Source organism: Salmo salar, chromosome 06 (assembly GCF_965601325.2).
Source record: "Salmo salar chromosome 06, fSalSal1, whole genome shotgun sequence".
Classification (NCBI taxonomy): Eukaryota; Metazoa; Chordata; class Actinopteri; order Salmoniformes; family Salmonidae; genus Salmo; species Salmo salar.
The window spans coordinates 70515245-70540566 of record NC_138296.1 but is presented as its reverse complement, the minus strand read 5'-3'; the positions used below and the strand labels follow the sequence as shown (position 1 = coordinate 70540566).

Sequence of the window (25322 nt, the reverse complement as noted above, 5' to 3'; positions counted from 1 at the left end):
AGTCACTTTAAATAATGCCACTTTAACAATGTTTACATATCTTACATTACTCATCTCATATGTACAGTTGAAGTCGGAAGTTTACATACACTTAGGTTGGAGTCATTAAAACTCGTTTTTCAACCACTCCACAAATGTCTTGTTAACAAACTATAGTTTTGGCATGTAGGTTAGGACATCTACTTTGTGCATGGCACAAATCATTTTTCCAACAATTGTTTACAGACAGATTATTTCACTTATAATTCACTGTATCAAAATTCCAGTGGGTCAGAAGTTTACATAAACTATGTTGACTGAGCCTTTAAACAACTTGGAAAGTTCCAGAAAATGTCATGGCTTTAGAAGCTTCTGATAGGCTAATTGATATAATTTGAGTCAATTGGAAGTGTACCTGTGGATGTATTTCAAGGCCTACCTTCAAACTCAGTGCCTCTTTGCTTGACATCATGGGAAAATCAAAAGAAATCAGTCTGGTTCATCCTTGGGAGCAATTTCCAAACACCTGAAGGTACCACGTTCATCTGTACAAACCAAATTACGCAAGTATAAACACCATGGGACAATGTAGCCGTCATACCGCTCAGGAAGGAGCCGCGTTCTGTCTCCTAGAGATGAACATACTTTGGTGTGAGAAGTGCAAATCAATCCCAGAACAACAGCAAAGGACCTTGTGAAGATGCTGTAGGAAACAGGTACAAAAGTATCTATATCCACAGTTAAACGAGTCCTATATTGACATAACCTGAAAGGCCAGTCAGCAAGGAAGAAGCCACTGCTCCAAAACCGCCATAAAAAAGCCAGACTACGGTTTGCAACTGTACATGGGGACAAGATCGTACTTTTTGGAGAAATGTCCTCTGTTCTGATGAAATAAAAATAGAACTGTTTGGCCATAATGACCATCGTTATGTTTGGAGGAAAAAGGGGGAGGCTTGCAAGCCGAAGAACACCAACCCAACCGTGAAGTACGGGGGTGGCAGCATCATGTTGTGGGGTTGCTTTGCTGCAGGAGGGACTGGTGCACTTCACAAAATAGATGGCATCATGAGGCAGGAAAATGATGTGGATATATTGAAGCAACATCTCAAGACATCAGTCAGGAAGTTAAAGCTTGGTCGCAAATGGGTCTTCCAAATGGACAACGACGCCAAGCATACTTCCAAATTTGTGGCAAATGGTTTAAGGACAACAAAATAAAGGTATTGGAGTGGCCATCACAAAGCCCTGACCTCAATCCTATAGACAAGTTGTTGGCAGAACTGAAAAAGCGTGTGCAAGCAAGGAGGCCTACAAACCTGACTTAGTTACTAATACTACCAAATACTAATTGAGTGTATGTAAACTTCTGACCCACTGGGAATGTGATGAAAGAAATAAAAGTGGAAATAAATCACTCTCTACTATTATTCTGACATTTCACATTCTTAAAATAAAGTGGTGATCCTAACTGACCTAAGACAGGGAATCTTTACTAGGATTAAATGTCAGGAATTGTGAAAAACTGAGTTTAAATGTATTTGGCTAAGGTGTATGTAAACTTCCGACTTCAACTGTATATACTGTATCTTATACCATCTATTCCATCTTGGCTATGCCGCTCGGCCATCGCTCATCCATATGTATATGTACATATTCTTATTCCATCCCTTTAGATTTGGGTGTATTAGGTTGTTGTTGTGGAATTGTTAGATTACTTGTTAGATATTACTGCACTGTCGGAACTAGAAGCACAAGCATTTCACTACACTCGCCTTAACATCTGCTAACCATGTGTATGTGACCAATACAATTTGAGTCGATAAAACTGTACTATAACCCTTCATCAGTTACATCAATCAGTTACCTTTATTTAAGCCAACACAAATGATGATAAGACAGTAGCCTGGATGAATTATTCCAATACAATGGCCATGTCAACATTCACAACGGATGTTTTTGGAACAGCGTGGGTTTTCTGACAACCTATGCCGTGGCCAGGCTTCTACCAAGCCTGTGAAGGAGAGTCTGCTAAAAAAGGCAGACTTGTCGAGAACAGACGTGTTTTTGAAATGGTTAGCAGTGGGTAAACACAGTGCATCTTCCACAGACAACAACTAATTCATGTTCTCACACAGATGCAGAACACAATAATTGGTGTGGTTGTGCCTCAGTCCCATTGTTGAGATTGCATGAATCCCAAGAGTCGAGGGAACAAAATGGAGGATATTACATAGGATACAGGGAGTGAAATGAGTGTGATAAATAAAGAAAGCATACTAATAACATGGATGGCCATACTGAGTATAGATCTTATAAAATGCAGATTTGTTATAGGCCAAAATAGCTGTGTGGTCCGAGTGGCTCAGTTGGTAGAGCATGGTGCTTGCAATGCCAGGGTTCTGGGTTTGATTCCTATGGGGGACCAGCATGAAAAGTAAAAACAATTAGGCACTCAACTTTAAATTGCTCTGGATTATTCTTGATAGTTTCTGTCAAAAAGCTTGAGGGAGATTTATAAAATGAATATATTTAAATAATGGACATTTACCCACTGGACCATGAAGTAATGAAGATGCACATACCAGCCAATATAAGGCTGTGAAATATCTCCTTCAGGTGGCGTAGAAAGACAAATGAATGTGATAGTTGTTACAAGATGGGCCACCAGGAGGTAGCAGTGATGTTAAAGAATAAAGTGGCTCAGATGCAAAAAGTAAGCACCATCTTAGCTTTCTGGTTTTTATTTCACAAATAAAAGCTTATTCTATAGAGTTTAAACACAATGTGATTTCATTGTGCTGGGCAGAGTTCATGCTCCACTTTAATCTAACAGATTATGATATGGGAAAAGGATCGTTGGTGATCTTTGCTTTTCCGAAGAAACTTTTATAGACATACTATTCACAGTCACGCCATAAACCATGTCATAAAGACTTATACAGTAGTATATTCATAAAGGTTTGTTGGTGAACTTTCCCCTTGAGTACTTGGTAAGAAAAACAAGAAATAGGTTTATACGTATACACTCGAGTGAGTCGTACTGTAGCTGATTTAGATACTATAGGAGAGCTAGTTCTCATTATCCCTGTATAGTAGGCCTAAACATTGAAAAGAAAAAGCAACCAGTGTTCTTTCAGTGTTTCACCACAGAAGTTGTCAGACAAGCTTCAGTCATAAATGTCTGTCTCACAGCTCTGTGTCATAGTTTATAGTCTGTCTTTTTTACCTTTCACAACATGTCTCCTCTAGATACAAATATGTGACATCGGCTGTCATTAGGTCACACGACCGAGGTGGAGTGGATTGTCATTGGCTCACAGAGCTTTCACCTGAGAAGGGTAAATGTCTAAAGCGTTGACCCAGATATGACACATCCCTCTAATTACATAATCTTGCATCCAAAAGAAGGAAATATTATACAATCTGTCCTCTATGTAGGCAGTAATTGAAAACAATTGTGCCGATTAGCATCCTGACAGTTGACAATGATTCAGCCCATTTGTCCATCCATGGCACAACCTCTTTCAATTCCCATTAGAAAGGAAGGAGTTTGGAGTTCTCCCTATGTACAGTGTCTGGTACAGTGTCTTGGGTTTCTTGAAAGGCCCTTAGAACAAAATATATTACAATCATATGTATGAGGGGCACCCTTCTCAAAGTCTCACTGGTAAAGCTGGTCCATCACCTGCAGGACATCTTCTAGTATGGATGGCCCCAGGTCAAGGTTCAGGGCAAAAGACAAGTCTTCCTCGACCACTGGAGAGGCCTCCACTGGGGGACAAGGAACCTGTTGGGGGGCCGCGTTCAATTCAAATCCATCCGGACCCATCGTTAACCCTCCCTCCTCTTCCTGCTCCTGCTTTACCTCCTCTCGTTGGTACAACCCATCATGCTCCACCACCTCCACATCATCTAGTAAAGACAGGGAGTGGCACTTATTGTGCCTGAAAGCCTGGGGAAGGGTTCTGGCTTCGGCGGACTGTGCATCCATCTCTTCTGGGCTGAGGAGTCGTAGGGGCTTGGGTGGGGCTGGGGAGGTCCCTTTGGAGTAGAGGTCCTGGTGGCTTTGAGAGCTGTGGAGGATAAGACTACCAGTCCGGTGGAAGGCTGTGGGGTCGCCGAAGTTATCACCGTGGGCATCCAATCCGATGTGGGAGAGGTGACGGAAGTCACCCAGTGGTAGGCTGATCATGTTGACTGACAGCAGCTCACGGCGCTTCTGCTTGCGGGGCCAGCGCATGGTGGCCGATTTTAAGTACAGGGAAGTCTTCAGAGGCATAGACTTGATTGTGTGTAACGTCAGTTAGTGAGTTCAAGGTCACTCAGTTGAAGGGTCTAGTTGGCCTTTAGGCAACTCTGAAATTGTGAGGACAAACAAAATAGATTGAGAAAACTCACTTGTAATTATTTGATAATCATTCCATAGTTTTATTTTTCATTTTGGCATTTCATAGATACACCCCAAATTCCAACCTTTGCCAAAATTTGCCACAATTGCCATGACCTTGGATTCCAGGATGAGATGGGTCCATTTATGGACTGGTACCTGCAGCAGTGACTGTATAATATAGGAACCAGTTTTTATTGTAGACGTCAAAGCAAACACGCTGTAATACTCTTCTAACTTCACACACATAGCTTGCTGCACAAAGGTTAATCTAGTAAGAGTTGATGCTTAAAAAAATGCTGAATTAATTGTCTCTTAGAGGGAAAAGTCTAAACAACAACCTCGTACAGAGGAGGCTGGTGGGAGGAGCTATAGGAGGATGGGGATCAATGTTAATGGCTGCAATGGAAACAATGGAATGGTACCAAACACTCCAAACACATGTAAATAACGTGTTTGACTCCATTCCATTGATTCCATTCCAGCCATTACATTGATCCTAAAGCTCCTCCCACCAGCTTCCTCTGACCTCTTGTACTGGAACGTGAACACTGGGGCACCTTAGTTTGTTAATAAGTAACCTTGGAGACTTGCTTTTATTTCAGGGCTATTACTTTTTAGCATAAAAACATTTTCTTTTTCTTTGACTGTTGCTGTGATTGCATTAGATTTGATTTCACACAATGTCATCATTCACACCACAGGAGGTTGGTGGCACCTTAATTGGGGAGGACAGTCTCGAGGTAATGGCTGAAGTTTCCATGTGTTTGATGCCATTCCATTTGCTCCGTTCTAGCCATTATTATGAGCTGTACTCCCCTCAGCAGCCTCCACTGGTTCACACTATATGTGTCTAAAGCTGCTTGAACTTTTGAGATAGTGTTGCAATCATGGCTTGTTCTAACTGGTAGTTCCACATTTCACTCAGATTAAAGATTGGAAAGATCATATTTTTTCCCCAAGGATAGTGTTTCATATTCATACACCTGTAATGGAACAACAGTTGGGAATTCTAAGGAAAACTTTTTCTCCTGACTGGAAGACAAACTAGTTAGGGACTTTCACAATTTATACAGAAATACAGAAATCCAAGTTGTACAGTTCTGTACAGTTAGTACAAGATTCAACAAACTTCCTGATAGTTCCAATTATGGATCCTCAACAAATTAGCTCCAATGGAGACCCAATTATTTATCTAAGATTTGTATGTGGCTTTTAAAGGTTTCTCAGAGATCGGGATATTTGATAGTGGTTAGTTACTTATTGCAGCCATGAGGACAATGTGTCAGATACTGCCTCAGGTAAGCTGAGATAGCTGGTATGATTCAAATACAGTAGAACTGCCAACTTGTTATGCTGTTTCCAGATTAAAATAAACAATTTCTTTGGAAAGTTAGTTGTTCCACTGACAAAGTCAACACGGTAACCACTAACTAAAGCCATTATATAGGCCACACCGTTTGATCAAGCTGTAGTGAGGAAAAACCTTTACTGTACACTCTTAGAAAAAAACGGTTCCAAAAGGATTCTTCGGCTGTCCCCTTTTTGGCTCAAGGTAGAACCCTATTAGGTTCCATGTAGAACACTCTGTGGAAAGGGTTCTACCTGGAACCAAAAAGAGTTCTACCTGAAAACAAAAAGGGTTCTACCTGGAAATAAAAAGGGTTCTTCAAAGCGTTCTCCTATGGGGACAACAGAAGAACCCTTTTAGGTTCTAGATAGCACCTTTTTTTCTAAGTGTGGCGTTCATTTACTTATTGCTTAAAAGTCTTGAAAGTTTACCTGTGTCTCTTTGTATCCTGAGTTAATTTTATGCTCACTCAATGTAACTCGCTCTTCTCGCTCTTCTCTGTTGGGTTAGAACACACAGCTCTCCAGACGTTCTGTGTTTGAATGAGCGCCCTGGACAGCCTTATCAGCTCACCTGTGTCTGTGGGGCGTTTGTATGAAGTGATAAACCTCCGGTCCCTCCCCCTTGATTAATCTCTGTCTGTGAGTGTCTTCTCTCGTGACCATCTTCTCTCAGGTAGTTCTCTAGTCTAAATAAGCTGTAGAATAGAGCATCACCTTTTATTGTGGAAGCGTGAAGCTCATGTGAACTCTACACTGCTTGGGTTTCTTCAAGGAAGGTAGGGAAAGGGGGCAGTGAAAGATGTTACTGTATCACTTGCCCTATGGGTTGGTGAATTCCTGGGGAACAAGCCAAAGCATCTCTTCCTATAGGGTGTGGGTTTTCCAATGGAACTGACTTAGGTCTACTGTACATGTATAGGAAGGGGTGGGATTGTGGGTGGGGGAACAAATAACAAAAATCACTCACTACCTTCGGATCACCAGGCATTCGCCACAAAATACTCAAACAGATATCTATTTAAGTAAATTTACTATTTATGCCACTGTTTATGTAAACATTTTCCCTCTGAGATTTTCTCTAAATATAAACATATCAACCACATAACTGCTCCTATCTGTCAAATGTGGAATACAACAAAAACTGTGGAGAATCTATTATAAATCACATTGCATCGTGGCTGCTATCGGCACCCAGTGTGTCATTAACTTAAGTATGGTATGCTTGGAGCAAGTCAGAATACTCTAGTTTGACATAACACTACAGAAATAGAATGAGTGAGATGAGGTTTGCTAGAGAGGACATCCTGCCTGTAGCGTATAAACAACAATCAAAGGATCTTAAGTCTAGAATATGAAAATGAGATGGAATATCCTGTTGTTTTATGTATACAGACACCTTGTAATTATGTGTGTGCCACCCCAGCTTAATGATTCATAAATATAGTAAACAAATTCAGCTTGTCTTGGTCTGTAATGATTGGATATTGTGAAAGGAATTTTGGGTTTTGAGTGCTGTTAAGTGGTCCCAGTAGCTGCACACTGGGCACAAACTGGTTGAATCTGTTGTTTCAATGTCATTTCTCAATGTATTGTTACGTGGAAAATACATTGGATTTGAAAAAAGGGTGAAATTTCAACCACAGGATTATGTCATCATGGTAAAGTTCAGCATAAGCAAACTTTGAATAAAATATGTTGAATTTGTACCTTTAAAACGTCGTCAGATTTTTAACATTATATACACTATGAGAAATAAATAAACAATAAGCTGGGCAGCACCTCCTACTGGAAAATGTATCTACAACTATCTTTTGGTCTCTCATCCAGATTTTTAACCAACCGCAGCCCTGCTTAACTATATTTGTTGTTGACTATTACCAATTTGCTATTGTGAGAATGATTGTTGAGCAATCTCTACTTAAAAACAAAATAGATTCACTGTTGCTATCAAAGTCATTCCTAACGGTAGGTTTAACAGAGCTTATGAAATGTGACCATACTTTATCCCTAAAATATCATGAATGATGCTATTTGGGGCTATATAGCATTTGCAATGTAATCAACAGCTATTTTTTCAATTCAACTAAAAATAGACAATACAGTAGGCCTAGGGTTTCAAGCTCTGACTTAGTCTGGCTTTAATTCCAGTTTGTCTACAAATTAATAATTGATATGTTGGATTCACGTCTCCATCTCAACCAAAAAACAAAGTTAAAGAATAGGACTAAATCAAATAAAAGCTATTCTTTAACTTTGTTTTTTTGGTTGAGATGGAGAAGTGAATCCACAGGGAGCGTTCCACAGGGATGCTGGCCAATGCAATACTCCAATTCTTCCCAAGTTGGCTGGATGTCCTTTGGGTGGTGGACCATTCTTGATACACACGGGAAACTGTTGAGCATGAAAAATTCAGCAGCGATGCAGTTCTTGACACAAACCAGTGCGCCTCGCACCTACTACCATACCCTGTTCAAAGGGACTTAAATCTTTTGTCTTACCCATTCTTCCGCTGAAGGTTACACCCACAATCCATGTCTTAATTGTTTCAAGGCTTAAAAATCCTTCTTTAACCTGTCTCCTCCACTTCATCTACACTGATTGATGTGGATTTAACAAGTGACATCAATAAGGAGTCATAGCCTTCACCTGGTCAGTCTATTTCATGGAAAGAGTTCATAATGTTTGGTACACTCAGTGTAACTTTCTCCTTATGTAATCGTATAAAGCATGCATGTTCAAGATAGCATGCATAGGTCATCGCAGGTCTGTGGAGGTCTTAACAATTGCTGTAATAATTTGTGCAGTCTCTAACGGCATTGATCACTTTCACCATGTACTTTTAATGTAATCTCAACTGCAATTCAGCCATTTGGTTCTGCTATTAGATCAAGCACAGTGATAACATATGAATCTGTTGTATAAATAAACAAAATATCTGACATTGTATTCTCATTTTAACTTTGCTGTGCTTTTAAAAATGGTTGAAAACACAGTGATAGACATTTGGGTGACAACTAAACCAGAAATCTTACATTGTTTTTCCATTGGAATTTGGTTGTGCTTTTAGATGGTTGAAAGCATAGTGATAATCCATTGGAAATTCAACTAACTTTTGGCTGTCTTTTGAGTGGATGAATACAGGTTGTAATCTCATTGATCAATTTCTCAACCAAATATTACCCAATTATCCACGTTGAAATGACGTGGTGTGCCCAGTGGACTAATTTATGCTGACACTCAGTCCCTATGGCACAGGTCCAACTGAAACTCACCTGGCCACGTGGAGCCATGGCGCCTGACGTCTGTAAGAAGCCACCTCAGTTTGCACAATCCCTTCAGTATTGAAATGGAAATCTCTACTGAGAGACACAATGTTCAGCTTACCATGATAGTCTTGAGGGTGAATGATCTAATAAATCTCTCACTAGAATGCTAAGTACGCTACAAACACTGACTCAGATTATCTTACAGTACATCATTGTATTGTGAAATAATTGTCTCATCTGTCTTTTTCTCCTTTTCTATGCCAACTTGTGGATTTGAACATTATTATAGACTGTTATGCTTGTTTCTGAATCGTGCATTTGAAGGCACACAACATTTTGGTTTGTGCAACAAATTATGAGTCTGGTCCTAGGGTTTTCCAATCCATGACCAAGTGGAAAAGAAGTACCCTTCAAATACTCAGAATTAATTGCATTACTAAATCACTAGCTGAACACCTTGATTTCTAAGAGAAAGTCGGCCTGTTATGTACACATAGTGCGGGGACCTGCATTCCAGACCCGGTTTGCTTCTCACAATCATTAGATAAGGATTTCTTGCATCAGGCTATTTCAGATTCCATAAGCATTTCCCCTCCGCAGCAGAAGGAAGATGACAAATGATAAATGAATCTGAAGCTTGCGAAAAATGCACAGAGCAATACGGGAGGCAGACACTCACTTTGCACACCTTAGACCTGTTGTAGCCAAATAAGGGATGTCACTCATCGGATAAGATCTCTATTTTATGTCTGTCAGTGACTGGTATTGTGAGCTGTGAAGAGAGAGCAAGAAAACAGCCAATAATAAAACTTACTTTGCCAGTGAACCTTAAAGAAAGTCATAAGGGATGGAATTAACAGACAGAAACAGCAGGAACATCCCCCTTCAACTCTGCTCGTAAAAATCTACTTATGCAAAATCTGTGTATAGATCTACTTATGCAAAATCTGTGTACAAACCACTTTACACAATTCCCACTCATATGCAAGAGGAATAGAATAGATTGGAACATTGCAGTCATAAATAAACAGCATATGATGAGAAAACATTAACACAAAAACTGGGGTACCTTTATTTTGTGATTTACTTATGTCTCAAAATACATGATACCAAATGTGCAACATAAAATTTGTCACACGCAACAATTTAGTGACAGACAGAGGACTGTATGTGCAATAGTGAATGTAGCTACATCAAAGTTCAATTTGTTTGAATGTCTCGAAAGTATATTCATACCCCTTGACTTACACATTTTGTTATACAGCCCGAATTCAAATTATATTTTTTTCTCACCTATATACACACACTACTCCATAGTGACAAAGTAAAAACATTTTTGCAAATGTATTGAAATACAGAAATCGCATTTACATACTGTAAGTATTCACACCCCTGCGTCAATACATAGAGTCACCATTGGCAGCGATTACAGCTGTGAGTCTTTCTGAGTAAGACTCTAAGAGCTTTGCAGACCTGGATTGTTCAACATTTCCACATTCTTTTTTATTTTTTTATTCTTCAAGCTCAGTCAAGTTGGTTGTTCATCATTGCTAGACAGCCGTTTTCATGTCTTGCCATAGATTTTCAAGCAGATTCAAGTCAAAACTAACTAGGCCACTCAGGAACATTCAATGTCTTCTTGGTAAGCACCTTGTGTATATTTGGCCTTGTGTTTTAAGTTATTGTCCTGCTGAACGGTGAATTTGTTTCCCAGTGTCAGTTGGAAAGCAGACCAACTTTTCTAGGATTTTGCCTGTGCTTAGCTCTATTCTGTTTCTTTTTAGCCTAAAACTCATTAGTCCTTGTCAATGACAAGCATACCCATAACATGATACAGCCAACACTATGTTTGAAAATATGAAGAGTGGATCTCAGTGATGTGTTGGGTTGAATTTGCCCCAAACATAAGACTTTGTATTCAGGACAAAGTTAATTTCTTTGTCACATTTTTTGCAGTTTTACTTCAGTGCCTTATGACAAACAGCATGAACATTTTTATTTTTATCTGTACAGGCTACCTTCTTTTCATTCTGTCAAATAGGTTATAATTGTGGAGTAACTAAAATGTTGTTGATCCATCGTCAGTTCTCTTATCATCACAGCCATTAAACTCTGTTTGAAAGTCACCATTGGCCTCATTGTGAAATCCCCGAGTGGTTTACTTCCTCTCCGGCAACTGAATTAGGAAGGACGCATGTATGTTTGTAGTGACTGGGGTAATTAATAACTTCATCATGCATAAAGGGATATTCAATGTACCCATCTACCAATAGGTGCCCTTCTTTGTGAAGCATTGGAAAACCTCCCTAGTCTATATGGTTGAATCTGTTTGAAATTCACAGCTCGACTGAGGGACCTTACAGAAAATTGTTAGTGTGGGGTACAGAGATGAGGTAGTCAAACAGGGTGAGGCTATGCAAATTATGCGAGTTAAGCAAACTTAAACTTAACAAAGGGTTGAATACTTGACAAGACATTTCAGCTTTTAATGTTAAGCTTTTTTATAAAAATGCCTAAAAACATAATTCCACATTGACATTATGGGGTATTGTGTGTAGGCCAGTGACAAAATCCATTTTAAATTCAGGCTGTAACAAAATCTGGAAAAAGACAAGCGGGGTGAATACTTTCTGAAGGCACTGTAGTTACACTACGACATCAGTACGGTAGCCACGTCATATTTTTATCATCAACAATAAAATGACACTGACATACATTAGAGAAGAAAAAAAAACATATCCTCACCAAAGTTAGCACTGACCATGGACACCCCTCCAATCAACAAACACAATTCTGACCGACTATGGTGAAAACACTCATGCCTTGTTGCAGTAGCGACACCCAGTGGTTTGTGTAATGACTGTCACATGGTGTGCTTGTGTACAGTAGATGCCACAACAGTGTTTGACCCACACCTGTCATGGTCGCCCAGAGAAGCCCAGTTTCTCCAGAATCACCCAGGGAGGCTCATCCACATGGTACTCCCAACTGTAAATGCAATTATCTAGTTATTATTTGCCTTATTATGCATCATAATAAAAGGTTTGTACCTTGCAAATCCATGGCAGACAAAGGCTTTACAAACGAACAGTATGGTGTTTGGGTATTTGTTGTAAATTCATAAATAAACTCAAAGTAACACTAGGGCATTTGCTTGCCCTATGAAGGCATGTTAATAAAACACTTGTTAGACTACACATTCTGTAGATTCTGAGCTACTTTTAAAAAGCAGCAAATTATTCAAATTCATCACAAGTTGTTTCCAAACGTCTTTCTGGCTCATAAGTAGTTTATTATGGATGGGTCTGAAAACTCACCACCAACCGTTGTTGGACCAGTCTCCTAAAGCACAGTGATAATGCAAGGTAAAATTACATTTCAAATGACCTCCCAAATGCAATTCGGCCTTTGGACTGATATTTTTCTCATTTGCTATGGCTATGACCAATTAGTTCTTGCACAAATTGCAGAAATGCCACAACACATGTTTACATTACATTGAGATAATTGTGTGGCTGTAGTTAAATAAAACACATTGTATCAGACATACATGTCACCAGTGGTGTAAAGTATTTAAGTAAAAATATTTTAAAGTACTCCTTAAGTAGTTTTTTGGGGCATCTGTACTTTACTATAAATATATGACAACTTTTACTTCACTACATTCCTAAATAAAAATAATCTACTTTTTAATCCACACCTTTTACCTGACACCCCAAAGTTCTTGTTACATGTTGAACGCTTAGCAGGACAGGAAAATGGTGCAATTCTCACATCAAGACAACACATGGTCATCCCTTCTGCCTCTGATCTGGTGAACTCACTAAACGCAAATGCTTCTTTTGTAAATGATGTCTGAGTGCGCCCCTGGCTATCCATACATTTCAAAAACATGAAAAAGGTGCCGCCTTTGCTTAATAGAAGGAATTTCAGATGATTTATACTTTTACTACTTAAGTATATTTAGAACCAAATACTTTTACTCAAGTGGTATTTTACAAGGTGACTTACTTTTACTTGAGTAACTTTTGATTAAGGTAACTATACATTTTACTCAAGTATGACAATTGGGTACTTTTTCCACCACTGCATGTCGCTCTCAACATATGCATAAATCAATGATGAAAATAGAAATAGGCTACTTACCAGGCAGAATAGTGTGCTGATGAGTATCTATGCATCCTTACAAAAACTTCCCAGATGTTGGACTTTTTGATGTCTCTCTGTGTGGATAAATAACACTCTGTGCTTCAGATGATGGAGCTAACTGGGTGAGTTGTTTGTGCACTGATTAAAATCAATGACAAGTCAACAGACACTATCTTTAATATCCTTTAAGGCTATGCTACAGTAAAATGACAGATTGTTTTAAACTCTGTCTGTAAACTTGTCATTCGGTGCTGAGGAAACATTACTGGAAAACCGAAAGACATTGAAAAACATGTTTTCCTAGATCCATTTTCACTCACCAAATTAGTTGAGGTTTCTCCAACCCTTTTGCTGGACAGCTAACCTCCTGTAGATTTTCACTCCATCTCCAGTTTCAATTAAACTAATTCTTATCAACTAGCTAATTTTTAGAATCAGGTGTGCTAGACTAGGGCTGGAGCAAAAACCACAGGACGGTAGCTCTCCAGCAATAGGGTTGGATTCAGGGGCGGAAATCCCCGGGGGGACATGACCCCCCCATCCTGGGAAAAATATGATTTGTCCCCCCCAATATATCACTGAAACATAACTATGTAATTTAAATAATATTAATAATACGCAATGAAAGCAATTGTGCTGATTATAGACACTTAATAGCTCGTTTTTAAGTTTCAAAAGATTGCGACCCCCCCACCCTTTGCCTCACAATGGTTTGATCCACTGCCAGTTCCTTAGCTTGCGAGGTAACGTAGAGGTCGTATCTACTGTCTGAAAGGCACTCAATGCACGTAACTGACGTGAGGTTAATCCAGTCAATCGCGCACACACACTAGCTGAATATGCAGAGCTAGCGCGCAAATATTAACTATTAAGCTAGCTAGTACCTATTCCATTTATGTGGCGTCGTCAAAGATGGAATCTTTGCTATCGTCAATTTATTCCAAGATCAGCATGCATGTAAGTTAGTGCTTCAAAGTCCCTGTGATAAGGTTAGCGATAAACTGAACAGAACTACACTCTCTTCTACCATTGTTTTAAATATATTTAATGGTCTCGTTGTTAAAAGCTAAATTGTCACAAGGGGACTTTTATTTATATATTTTATTTCACCTTTATTTAACCCGGGTAGCAAAGATTATAGCAAACACCACTGAATTGGTGCTCGCTAGCTTTGCAAATTCAGCTATTGTTAGAAGCCAGCCAATATGAAACAAACGATTAAAATTACAAAAGGTTGCAGCATATGTTGTGTAAATGGTGAACTCATACAGCTGTCAACTCTTGTCACTGCAATCCGTTTCACATTTGCTAGCTACCTTTTAGATCGAAGCCCATATAGAATGATAGAAGATAAGATGATAGAAGCCCATCTCCTACTGTAAATAACCTACATACTGTGTGTGTGTAGCAAACCAGGTAGAAAAATGGCAGAAAAATGGCAGAAAAAAGACGGACATCAGAGTATTTTTCAGTACACCAAAACACAAAGTAAGAACCCTCATAGCCTAATATCTCAAAGACTAGTTGATAAAATGTTCATAAGAAAGAAATTAAATTCTAATGGAAATGTTTCACAATGATGTCATTAGGCAGAGCAGGCAACAGATGGCACACAGACAGCAGAGTTGGGGACAGATATGCAGGGACAGACTGGCAGAGACAGGGAGTCTCAGGTAAGTTTGTTGAGTCTTTGTTTGGCAACATTATGAAAGGTTCTCAATTTTTTTTACTTGTAAAATAGGAACATAATTGGAAAATGCCATGGATACCCCCACTCTCAACTTAAACTGGTGACTGAACTAAGATTTGTTAAAGGCAATGGTATTGCTGTTGTGATTAGTTGTGTAGTTTTGGGTACAGGTAGTTAGGAGTACGGCAAACACCTTATTTCTTTGGTTCCTCAATATACATTTACCATATTAAACGTAGGCTATGTGTTACAGCACTACTTTTGGTGTCCCCCTCAGGAATTGCACTTGAGAAAATGTAATGTAATTGTCCCCTCCAAAGTTGATATCAGATTTTCGCCCCTGGTTGGATTGCCCTGGTCTAGTTCAATCAAATGTGCTACAAACAAATGTTACACTGGAAAAGTAGCCTAAATGATAAATACAAAAAATATAATTGACGGATGTTTGGTGATGATAATTTAAATAGCTGGGAAACAATTTTTGGTAGCATAATAAATCTCCCAAAGACCTCCAGAAACGTTTATGGAAACATAGTTTCTCGACGGAATTATTCATATGTGACACGTTTCATGGACTCAAGCGTTTTTATCGTCCCCCCTCGGCACAGAAACGCAAACGAAAGTGGGGTGTTTTTAAGGTTACTGTTCTTACATTATACCGTTTAAACGTATCTTATCAGCAGGCGGAATAGAGTAGGTAGCTAGCTAAGATAATTTAAGGGCATTCTCCTGAAACGATTGCTATTCGTCACACTGTCAGTAGTACCACGATGCGAGCGTCTTGTTTTGACAGCTCGATCCGAAAGTGACTATATTAATCGTTCCTAACTAGCTAACATTGCTTGCTAGCAGATCTTTTTTTTTTTTTTTTTTTTTTACAGCAAATGCTAAATATTTATTAACAAAGCTAGAGATGTCAGCTAGCTTGGCGTTATTGATTGCAAGATAGCTAGCTAACCTTACAATTCCGCGTTTATTTCACTGTATCTATGCTAGTAAGCTAGCTAGCTGTAAGATCATTTCGAAAGCAAAAGTGGATAACGTTATCAATATCGCTACCATGAGGGTTTTCGAGACGGACAGAAAGTTATTGCCTGTTACACTATAAGTCATTTATCTAGCTAGCTAGCTAGACATTTATCAATAGACCAAGGAAATTATCAAATAAAATCTTATTTAGCTAAGTTATCAGTTGCTATGGTCCCAATTTGGCACAACATGAAGCCGTTAGGAAGAAATTGGATGATCGGACTGGGTGTAGGAGCCACCGCAGGTGTAGGCTTGATTACATTAATAATCTACAAAGAAATGAGTAGAAGAAGATCTCAAACATTATTACTCCAGACTAACCCCCCTGGGTACTTGATAGACAGCCCAGATGGAACACCCCTTCAGATGGAGTCACTTGAACAAGGTAGGTGGTAAGCACTGCATGGCATAGCAGCACAATCTGAGACTCTGTCCAATCTGAGACTCTTCCCCCCCCCCCCCCCCCCCCCCCCCCCCCCCGGACAACCTAGCTATATCTCTCCTGTCTCCATTTGTCCCTCCACAGAAGTGGTGGCCCAGCAGCAGGCCCTGGAGGTGGTGGTGCAGGGGCTGTCCCCTGAGCAGCAGGTGGAGCTGAGGAACCAACTGGATGAGGTGCTGACCTGTGTGTCTTCCCTCCGCTTCGAGGTGGCTGAGCTCAGGACCGGCCTGCAGGACATCGCCCAGCAGATTATCCAGGATGTCAAGTGAGTGGTGGTGGCCACATGGGTTCACCAAGTGGACACTGAATCTAGGATATATCATGTTTCAGGTTTTTTGTTCAAGACATGTATGTTGAATGTCTCTTTGCTGCTCTGTGCAGGAAGGGTGTTGAGGATAGCCAGAGGGCACGCAGACGCCGCCACATCATCAGCCATCGGGAACGCACTGACTCCATGAGCTCCAGCTCCATCTATTTCTCTGCCAGTCAAGGCGTGTATGGTGGGGAGACCAGCGAGGGAGGGTAAGATCAGCATGGACTGCAATCACTGCATGGGATAGATAGCATTGTAAGAACATGAGCATAGGGCTATTAGTCCAAGAGCCACCCACCAAAAAAGGCTTAAGAAAAGGCATTCTGTGACCCAGAAAACAACCTCAGTTTCAACATCATTACATATATAATTTTATGAATATGAACACTGTGTGGTTCAAACTTGTAAAAGTTGCACGTTAAATATTAAAGCAAAGGTACAATTTTGAAATCATAGTGCATTTTGGGTAATTTCCCCTAGCAGCAATGAGGTTGCCATGTTACACCTTGGTTGTAATTGTTACGCACATTTTGTTGTCCATGCTTGCAGAAAGCAAGGTATGTACCGGACCTGAGGAATCCGAAATAATACGAGATAAAAAGCTGTTTAAGCTGCTAAATTGATTTTTCTCAGATGCCAGAACAGGGCTTTATGTAGCTGTTGTGACCTTAAATGTTTTGTGAGCTGTATTATTTAGAAAACGTTGTGCTGTCTTTAGTTTGGCTAGCAGGCAAGACAATGATGTCCCTTGTAGGCTAAATACACCTGCCAAAATGTCTTAGATTAACTGAGAACCACTGTATATGGTTAAAACATTTATTTGTTTTGGGGTTCAACTGGATCAGTAAAGGATCGGTAACGTGTTGCTTGAGCTTATGCAAGGATGAGCACTGATCTCACATGGTTCTGTGAGGCTGTGTGCAACAAAAGTAACCAAGGTGAAACGTGGCAATGTCGGAACATTGCTAGGGAAATTACACAAGATGCGCAATGATTTTGCGACAAAAAATCTTCACTTTTATTAAACATAACTAATGTGCAACTTTTACAAGTTTTAAACAGTGTTCATATTCATAACATTACCTATGTAATGTTTTTGACATTTTGCAGTTTTGTTTCCTGGGTCACGAAACAACACCATTTTGGTGGGAGGCCCTTGGACTATACTTTTGTAGCGACCTTAACTGTCTGCCAATACTGTCTCAGGTACTCCACCGCCAACGCTGAGTCAGACTACACGGATCGGGACACGGATCGGGAGACCGACAAGGAGGCGGAAAGAGAGCCGGATGAGGAATCCGATGAGGACAAGAGCTGTGCCACGACCATCACTCTACGCCAGGAGGACTCCCAGGAGGAGGGAGAGGAACCACAGGAGGAAGACGAAGATGATGATGACGAAGAGGAGGAGATGTTGGAGGTGATGGCTGAAGTGCCAAGTGGGGAGTTGGCATTACTCCTGGCCCAGAGTGATATCCTTCATACGGGTGACGCTAGGCTGAAGGCAGAGGGCTTCCATCTGCTCCTTGCCAACAAGCTACAGGTCAGCCCAAATGAAAGGAGCCTGAGAATGTGGATCTTTTGTGGCAAATTTTGTTTTCATGTTGCTGAAGTTGTTAAAATATTTTTTGGTTCAGTCTAGCTACATCTGTCATATTTTTTGTTTTTTTGTGATACCAGTATGGCGACAGCAGGGAGTTTCTATGGCGACTGGCCCGTGCCTACAGTGACATGTATGATTCTACCGAGGACAAGCAGGAGAAGAAGTCATATGCAGAACAAGGTAAAGAAAACATTTGATTTTGTAGTGAACTCTCACTTTAACACGCACTGTCAGATGGTTTGCTTTTGACCTTTGATCTATTCTCCACAGGTCGTGAAGAAGCAGAGTTTGCTCTAAAGAAGAATGGCCTGAATGCGGAATGTCACAAGTGGTGAGTCACTGAAAACCATCAGATGTTGTGCTGACCCTTTACAAAGTGGTAAGGTATATATTTTTTATCTCTTTCAATACTCCACAGGTTTGCTGTTCTCACAGGCCTTACCTCCCAATACGAGACTATGCATAGCAAACTGAAAAGCAGTCACATTCTAAAGGTGTGTTTTTCTAACTCTATTCAGAATCCTATTGGAATAATGTCATCCAAGTCCTCCGTTCATAAAGTCATCTATATCAGAAAACAATTGTGAATGTCAAGATCTGCACTTTCCTAAAATGTTGTAAACAGTAAACAATGAAAGTGACTTTTGTATGCACTATTCACCCTTCCTTTTCGCTAGGAGCATTTAGACCGAGCGATTGCCCTTAGGGACGATGACCCACTGTGTTTCTACCTATTGGGGCGCTGGTGTTATGAGGTAAGCAGAACAAGCTTTTTATCCCAAATCCTTATCTTGGGACTTGACTTAAAAACAACAACCATACAACCAGTCCTATGCTAACTAAAACGTGCCGCCGTGTTCCCTATCCTTTTTCCTCTGTAGGTTTCCACTCTTGGCTGGCTGGAGAGGAAGGCGGCAGCTGCCTTGTATGACAAACCACCAACATCTACTCTCGACGACGCCCTTGGAAACTTCCTCAAGGTACTTAATCAGTTGCCCAAAGCCAAATCGACTGCTAGCCTCTATACAGAAGAAAAAAATAATTGAAATGTTTTGTCAGTTTCATTTTTTTATTACACCTTGTTTGATTTCAGGCAGAGGAGCTGAACCCAGGATTCTCCAAGACAGTGAGACTTTACATCGCCAAGGTATTGGAAATACAATTCTGTCGACAAGATCAATTAAACAGTGAATTTCTCCAGTTTGTAACTAGTGTAAAAGTTTACTTTTCTGATCCTCTGATTGTCCTCTTGGTTGATTTCTAGTGTCACAAGGAGCTGGGGAATGTGTCGGAGGCCAAAAACTGGGCCCTGTTGGCGTTGAAGATGCCTAGTGGCTCCAGTGAGGTAAGCAGACATTTCTTTGAGATGGAGACGAGCACACCTGGTTAACTTTGCTAGGCAGCACTTACCTTTCTTTTCATTCTTTAGGAGGAGGATAGTGCTAAGTTGGAGGCAGAGCTGGGAGCCTTGATTGACAAAGCGACTGAGCTCTCTCTCGACGGTGGGGACAAATAGGGCAGGACACAGCAGTTGCCACTGGATGACCATTGGCAAACTAGTCCGCTCATCACAGGCCACCCAATCAGCTGTGTACTAGAAACATCTACCGACAACTTTCCCTCTCAGTACGCCAAGTAGATATTCAACTTCCTATGTCACTGAATCGATATGGAGTGAGCTATTTATATTGCAGTCACATGACCACTCAATTGAAGTCAGTACCTTTTTCAGAATGATCTTTGCCTTTCACTTCCTTTTCACAAATTTACTTAACATGTTATGTTTTCAAAGCACTTTCATCTAACCGGTACTACTGTAATTTAGCATGTTTGTTTCTTGCTAGTGTTGTTGACCAAATGTGTGCATTGTGTGGAGAGTAACTTAGATCGGACTAATCCCCCTGTACAAACATCAGCCCTACCGTTGTTTAGATGGTGTTGTGATACAATGTTGACAACTTATCCTAAATGTAAAATCAAATTGGATCAAAACATGTCCTGACAATCATTTGGCCTCACAGCTCATATAGATAGCATGATTATTATAAGATTTAGTGCATAATGTTTCAATGAACTAAGCACAAGCCCAGTCTTAAGTCCATGTAATAGCATTTTAGAAGAAGCATGGACCCTTAGGTTATCTACTTTATTTAATTCCAGAGTGTTATGCTGCCTTTGATTTGTTTGAGAAAATGTTTACCTTTTATTTATTTTTGTTTGTTAAAGATAACGTTTACTTGGCACTCATTGCATTTATATTCCTCCATTTGTTGGTTTCAAGAGGGCAAGTTATCGCTTAACATTCAAATACACATTCCTGTAAGTGAGATTGTGTTCGCAGTCAACTTACCTGGTAAAATAAAGTCCTTTAATGGATGTCATGTTGTAATCTTTCCCTGTGACAGTTGTGAAACTGGCCTGGTTTGAGAAGCTTTTTACTGTACTGATCCCGATACTATAGGAAGGATTTACTTGCAGTATATTCATGAGGACTTCAGTTAAATGCATTCATAAAGTTAATCTTTGTTTATCTACTGTCATACGGTAAGCTGTCGCCAAAAAGGATCAACAATTCTTTGGTATTTGTTACTGGTCATTAGTACAATTGGGAAATGATAGTGAACAAATTAAGTCAATTCAAATAACTTCAGATGTAGACCAGAGACAGGGTATCCTAATGATCAAATGTTTTAATACAAAGCATCTTATACAGAAAGTATAGTTCTGTACTGGTATGTTTACTCACATCTGCTCTTAATAATAGAATAGATCTGATATACAGTGGGAATGTCAAATCCAAGCAATGGTTGTAATGAAGAACACTTGTAGAAAACCCAGACATCCTTGAAAAACCGAAGTCACAATAACACATTTGTTAAATAATAAGTTCATATCCTCCAGTGGACTTAATACAAGAATTATCTTAAGTCTATTGGGTTGGTGAAAAAAATGTCCACACATTTCTGTGAAGCTGAGCTCCCTCTGGTTCTCAAAGCTTCATAGGGCCATACAGATCTGTATACAGTGTTGGCCTAAGCATGTGCATCACTGAGTTTCTCAGGGCAATAGGCAACACTCCATGCAAAGTACCCATTATGGCCAGCATCTCCCATATTAGCCCTTACCTGAGGGAAGTGTACACAGCATAAAAGAGCTGCCATTGTGTAAGTCTACAGTGGCGGGTGAGGGGCATGGCCTCATGAAATACAGCCATGCTCTCACCCCCTGGCATGGTTCCAGCTGAGCTCAGTCCTTGGCATCACCCACCCCGTCTGCGTTGATGGCAAACATGGCTTCAGACTCAGGGAGGCAGGGCGAGTCATAGATTTTGCAGATCCTGGTCTCCCCACGGCCTTTCCTCAAGTACAGTCTAAAAACAAGCAGAGGTTTAGCTAAATTGCTCTAGAACACCAGGGGCTTAACAAGTGGTATGCTATGTTAGAAAGCATTCGAACGTAACAGACGGGGAACAGAATGTAAAAAACTGATCCCCATTCTTTATTCTGCAAAGCCCAATGGAGCTACTCACCGTGTAGTTGACGCATGTGCCATGATGTTGCCCCCGATGGGTTTTTTAGGGTCTGCCGAGAACATAGCAGCACCGTCTACCTGGGCCACCACCTGATTGGTTATCACTACGGCAACGCCAAACTGACAAGGCGAGAGAGACAAAGTTTAGCATTATGACCGTACTGTGAAGAGTTGTGCACACACATAATGGGCCCATAAAGTAGAGTTCAGAACATTACTGACAAACGTATTTTATTAGATCGTCACCAGAGTCATGGATAAGGAATTCAGCAAACAGACAAAGCCCCTGTAATTCTAACCCTGGCCTTACCTCATCTGCTAGCCTCAGCAGCATTCTCAGGAAACGTCCCAGGTGGCCTTGCCGTGCAGCGAGCTCTCCCCTCCCTGAGTAGTCTGTCCTGTAGAGGGCCATGGCACTGTCCACTATCAGCATGGCATACCTGAGAGAGAAGGGGCCATATGGTTAGAGACCTATAGCGTTGCAGACTGGGTGACCAGAGGGTAGTGGCCTTATTCCAGATCACTTCAATTCATGTCATAAACAATACTATCAATATGGAAGGAAAACAAAGGAATGTGAGAAATAGAAAAACATTTGAAGGATCAGAACCCTCAGGAACCGGGTTAAGGGAGGGATAGAGAGATCGAGGGGAGGCAGGGATGGATGGAGGGGAGGGGGGGAGAGTATGGATAGAGGGGGGAGGATGGATAGAGGGGATGGATGAGGGATAGGGGGAGGGATGGATAGGGATGGGGGAAGGATGGATGGATAGAGGGGGGAGGATGGATGGAGGGGATGGATGAGGGATGGGGGAAGGATGGATGAGGGATGGGGGGAAGGATGGATGGATAGAGGGGGGGTGGTCTGACCTAGACTCTGCCATCATGGCTGAGGCTTGGTAAAGCAGCTGGGTCTGGTGGTCTGTGTTAAAGGCCCTAGCGTAGGCTACGTTGTCCAGAACGTCACTCCCAACAAGTCCATACCTAATAAAAAACAGAACATTCTAGTGTGGTACAGTTTTCTGAAGGAAGTACTGCATGTACTATGGTAACTCTCTGAACAGACATAAATTGATGTGTGTTATTCCTGTAGTGGAATAGTGTTCCTCCAAATTTCACTCTGTCAGTGTCATATAACCCAGTAGTTACTCCATTGTTATTATGTTGGTCCATGAGAAAACTCACCTCTCTGCTACAGCCAGTAACCTCTCTGGTCTGAAGGTCCCCTCAGTGTCAATGTACATGGCTTTGCCCTCTCCACCACCCTGGTCAATGGGCAACTGAGTTGGGGGAAAACATTACAGAACAAGAACGCAAACAATGTCCTGAGAGTGCTATTGTCATAAGATGTCAGCAGATGTGATTGGGATGAGATAGGAGTATACAGCCAAGTCTACCTTTGTTAGTGCTAAATAATGTCATGGCAAGTACCTGACAGGTGACTGCAAGGGTGTGGCACAGTTGCGTCTTTCCTGTGCGGAACTCTCCAAACATCTCTGTGATGGAGCCCGTCTCTATCCCACCTGAGAGAGAGTGAGAAAGCCTTTCATACCCATGATAGTGACAAATAAAAATGGGCAAGTGGAAAAACAGTCATGACTAAGGTTCTAAGTAACTGGTAAAGAGACCCCATCCTCACCCTGTAACAGCTTGTCCAGCTCTTTGGACCCAGTGGAGATCTGGATGATTTCAGCTCGGCGTTGGTGGAACTCTGTTGCTGTGGTGAAGCCCATGGGCACTAGTTTGGCAGCTTCAGCCTGAAGGAGTTACCATAGAGGTATAGGAACATCATTCAGTCAATAGCAGGCCTAATATCAGCTGTGGACAACCCAAAATGAGCAGAAAATAAAAACTCAGATTGGTAAATGAAGGTGACCTAACCAGGACTTTGTCTGCTTTGGCCTCACTGATCCCCTTGATGTTGAGCAGCTCCTTCTTGGGGGCATAGGCCACTGCCTCAATGGTGTGGAACCCTGCATCCTCCAGCTTCTTTAGGTCACTGGCACTGATGCCACATTGCTGTGTGGAGACATTGCAAATTACACTACCATCATGCATTTGACGTTTAGATATTTTAATATTGATCATCAGGTCTGCCTAGTACAGGGAATATCCTCAGTCAATATCAGCCAAACACACATCTAATACTGTACCCAGATAAATTAGTATGGGCATAAATGCTCCAACACCTACCTCAAGTCTGCTCAGTGGCTGTGGTCCAAAGCTCTCCTCCTCTACCTCTGCCTCTGCCTCTGCCCTGGCCTCGCTTCTCATAGCCATCTTTTTTTATGGACAGGCGAGGTATGTCTGTTAAGTTCATAAAATAAGTTGTTTTCACAGAGGATGAAACTGAAAGGCATATAGTCGTTTCCTTCTGTGTTAGTTACTGAGGCGCACTCATATGCTATTAAACTTGATCAAGACAGGGTTGTTTCCTTGTTGGAATGGAATCCAAAATTATTCTAGTTAGTTAGTTTACACAACTGGAAATTGCAACTGACTTGCTAACTTAGTCAAGTTATTGATGACTTTTGCGCATCTTATCATCACATAAAAATGTACTTGAACATATAAGACTTAACTAGATAGGTGTTGTAGTGATTATATATATTTTTTACTAACGTTAAATACTGGACTTGAACAGTCTTTGAATATGACCGATATTGTGTTATGAAACGTAGCTAGCTTACGCTATTTGTTCAGCTCAGCCAACAATGAAATGGTCTAGGACTTGGCTTACGTGTACTTCACTAACGCTAACTGAGTTATCCACATTTCGCTCAAAATAGTCGCTAGCTTATGTTAATTTAAAGTGATGAATAGGATGTCCAATGTTACAATAACAGCGTCCACTTACCACCAGTTTCTCTTGCTTTCCTTGAACAAAAATCTCCCGCTCGCAAAATCAACTTAGCTATTGAGCGTGCTACGTAAATACGCTGTCCTTTCACTCGAGGGCTGGGTTTTCACTAGTAACCACAGCCACAAAGTTGGTCAAAACAAAATTCGCTCTTTGGTATTAATTCAAGGTTAGGCATAAGGCTAGAAGTATGTGAGTATGGTTGGGGTTAAAATCAAATTTTAAGAAGAGAAACTGTAGAAATATGCGGGATTTATGACTTTGTGTCTGTGGTAACTAGTGACGACCAGAGCGCTGGGATTCTTCTTCATCTCTAATATAAAAGTGGTCCGCAAACAAACGTTAGAGGTGCATGCCGCCATCTACTGTACCCGGGTGTAAAGTCAATCACAGATCACAGATATTAGAATTGAAGTAACCAAACATTAAATGTCCAATGCAGCCTTTTTATGACAATATCAAATAATTTCTGGGTAACAATTAAGTGTGATTGTTTTTCAATTAAAATCGTCAAATAGAAACAAAAATAGCTTCTGCGCAAAGACGAATTTCTCAACAAAGAATTTTGCTAGGACTGTCTAGGAGTGGTCTGAGTGGGGAGGGGAAAACTAGCTGTTATTGGCAGAGAGGTTTGGAACTCTCTTTCTTATAGACCTATTAACTAATTTACCGCCTGGTAATATCACCAGGCAGGCCAAAACTCCATCCCACCAAAAC

General features: G+C 40.7%; 3 protein-coding genes across 4 annotated transcripts; 1 reads left to right on the top strand and 2 right to left on the bottom strand.

Moving 5' to 3' along the window:
• Positions 1-2707: 2707 nt before the first annotated feature.
• On the bottom strand, positions 2708-6334 carry LOC106607921 (cdc42 effector protein 3). 2 transcript variants are annotated; one of them, XM_045720896.2, is made up of 3 exons: positions 6152-6282; positions 4456-4540; positions 2708-4338 (listed from the first exon to the last, which is right to left on the bottom strand). In XM_045720896.2, exon 3 carries the CDS (start codon positions 4259-4261, stop codon positions 3644-3646), a length of 618 nt encoding a protein of 205 aa, XP_045576852.1. In that variant the 5' UTR covers positions 4262-4338; positions 4456-4540; positions 6152-6282; the 3' UTR covers positions 2708-3643. The 2 variants fall into 2 exon arrangements, with proteins under 2 accessions (XP_045576852.1, XP_014060874.1); XM_014205399.3 differs by lacking the exon at positions 4456-4540 and having other exon boundaries at positions 6152-6334.
• A 9391-nt stretch (positions 6335-15725) lies between these two features.
• rmdn3 (regulator of microtubule dynamics 3) lies at positions 15726-20041 on the top strand. Its single transcript, XM_014205359.3, has 12 exons — positions 15726-16241; positions 16383-16563; positions 16680-16820; positions 17818-18154; positions 18292-18394; positions 18485-18545; positions 18633-18708; positions 18892-18969; positions 19096-19194; positions 19308-19361; positions 19479-19559; positions 19644-20041. The coding sequence occupies exons 1-12, from the start codon at positions 16025-16027 to the stop codon at positions 19728-19730; spliced, it is 1515 nt and encodes a 504-aa protein (XP_014060834.1). The 5' UTR covers positions 15726-16024; the 3' UTR covers positions 19731-20041.
• Positions 20042-20877: 836 nt separating this feature from the next.
• On the bottom strand, positions 20878-24846 carry LOC106607888 (DNA repair protein RAD51 homolog 1). The gene is made up of 10 exons (XM_014205360.2): positions 24603-24846; positions 23939-24052; positions 23627-23764; positions 23385-23502; positions 23177-23268; positions 22931-23025; positions 22616-22729; positions 22056-22185; positions 21744-21865; positions 20878-21584 (listed from the first exon to the last, which is right to left on the bottom strand). The coding sequence occupies exons 2-10, from the start codon at positions 24023-24025 to the stop codon at positions 21461-21463; spliced, it is 1020 nt and encodes a 339-aa protein (XP_014060835.1). The 5' UTR covers positions 24026-24052; positions 24603-24846; the 3' UTR covers positions 20878-21460.
• Between the last annotated feature and the right edge of the window lie 476 nt (positions 24847-25322).

Coding starts and splice junctions, on each gene's coding strand:
- rmdn3 (XM_014205359.3), top strand. CDS start 16,025: ATGGTCCCAATTTGGCACAACATGAAGCCGTTAGGAAGAAATTGGATG. Junction 18,155..18,291: donor TCCTTGCCAACAAGCTACAG/GTCAGCCCAAAT, acceptor TTGTGATACCAG/TATGGCGACAGCAGGGAGTT. Junction 18,970..19,095: donor TGGGGCGCTGGTGTTATGAG/GTAAGCAGAACA, acceptor TTTCCTCTGTAG/GTTTCCACTCTTGGCTGGCT.
- LOC106607921 (XM_014205399.3), bottom strand. CDS start 4,261: ATGCCTCTGAAGACTTCCCTGTACTTAAAATCGGCCACCATGCGCTGG.
- LOC106607888 (XM_014205360.2), bottom strand. CDS start 24,025: ATGGCTATGAGAAGCGAGGCCAGGGCAGAGGCAGAGGCAGAGGTAGAG. Junction 23,269..23,384: donor GCTGGACAAGCTGTTACAGG/GTGAGGATGGGG, acceptor ACTCTCTCTCAG/GTGGGATAGAGACGGGCTCC. Junction 21,866..22,055: donor TGCTGAGGCTAGCAGATGAG/GTAAGGCCAGGG, acceptor TCGCCTTGTCAG/TTTGGCGTTGCCGTAGTGAT.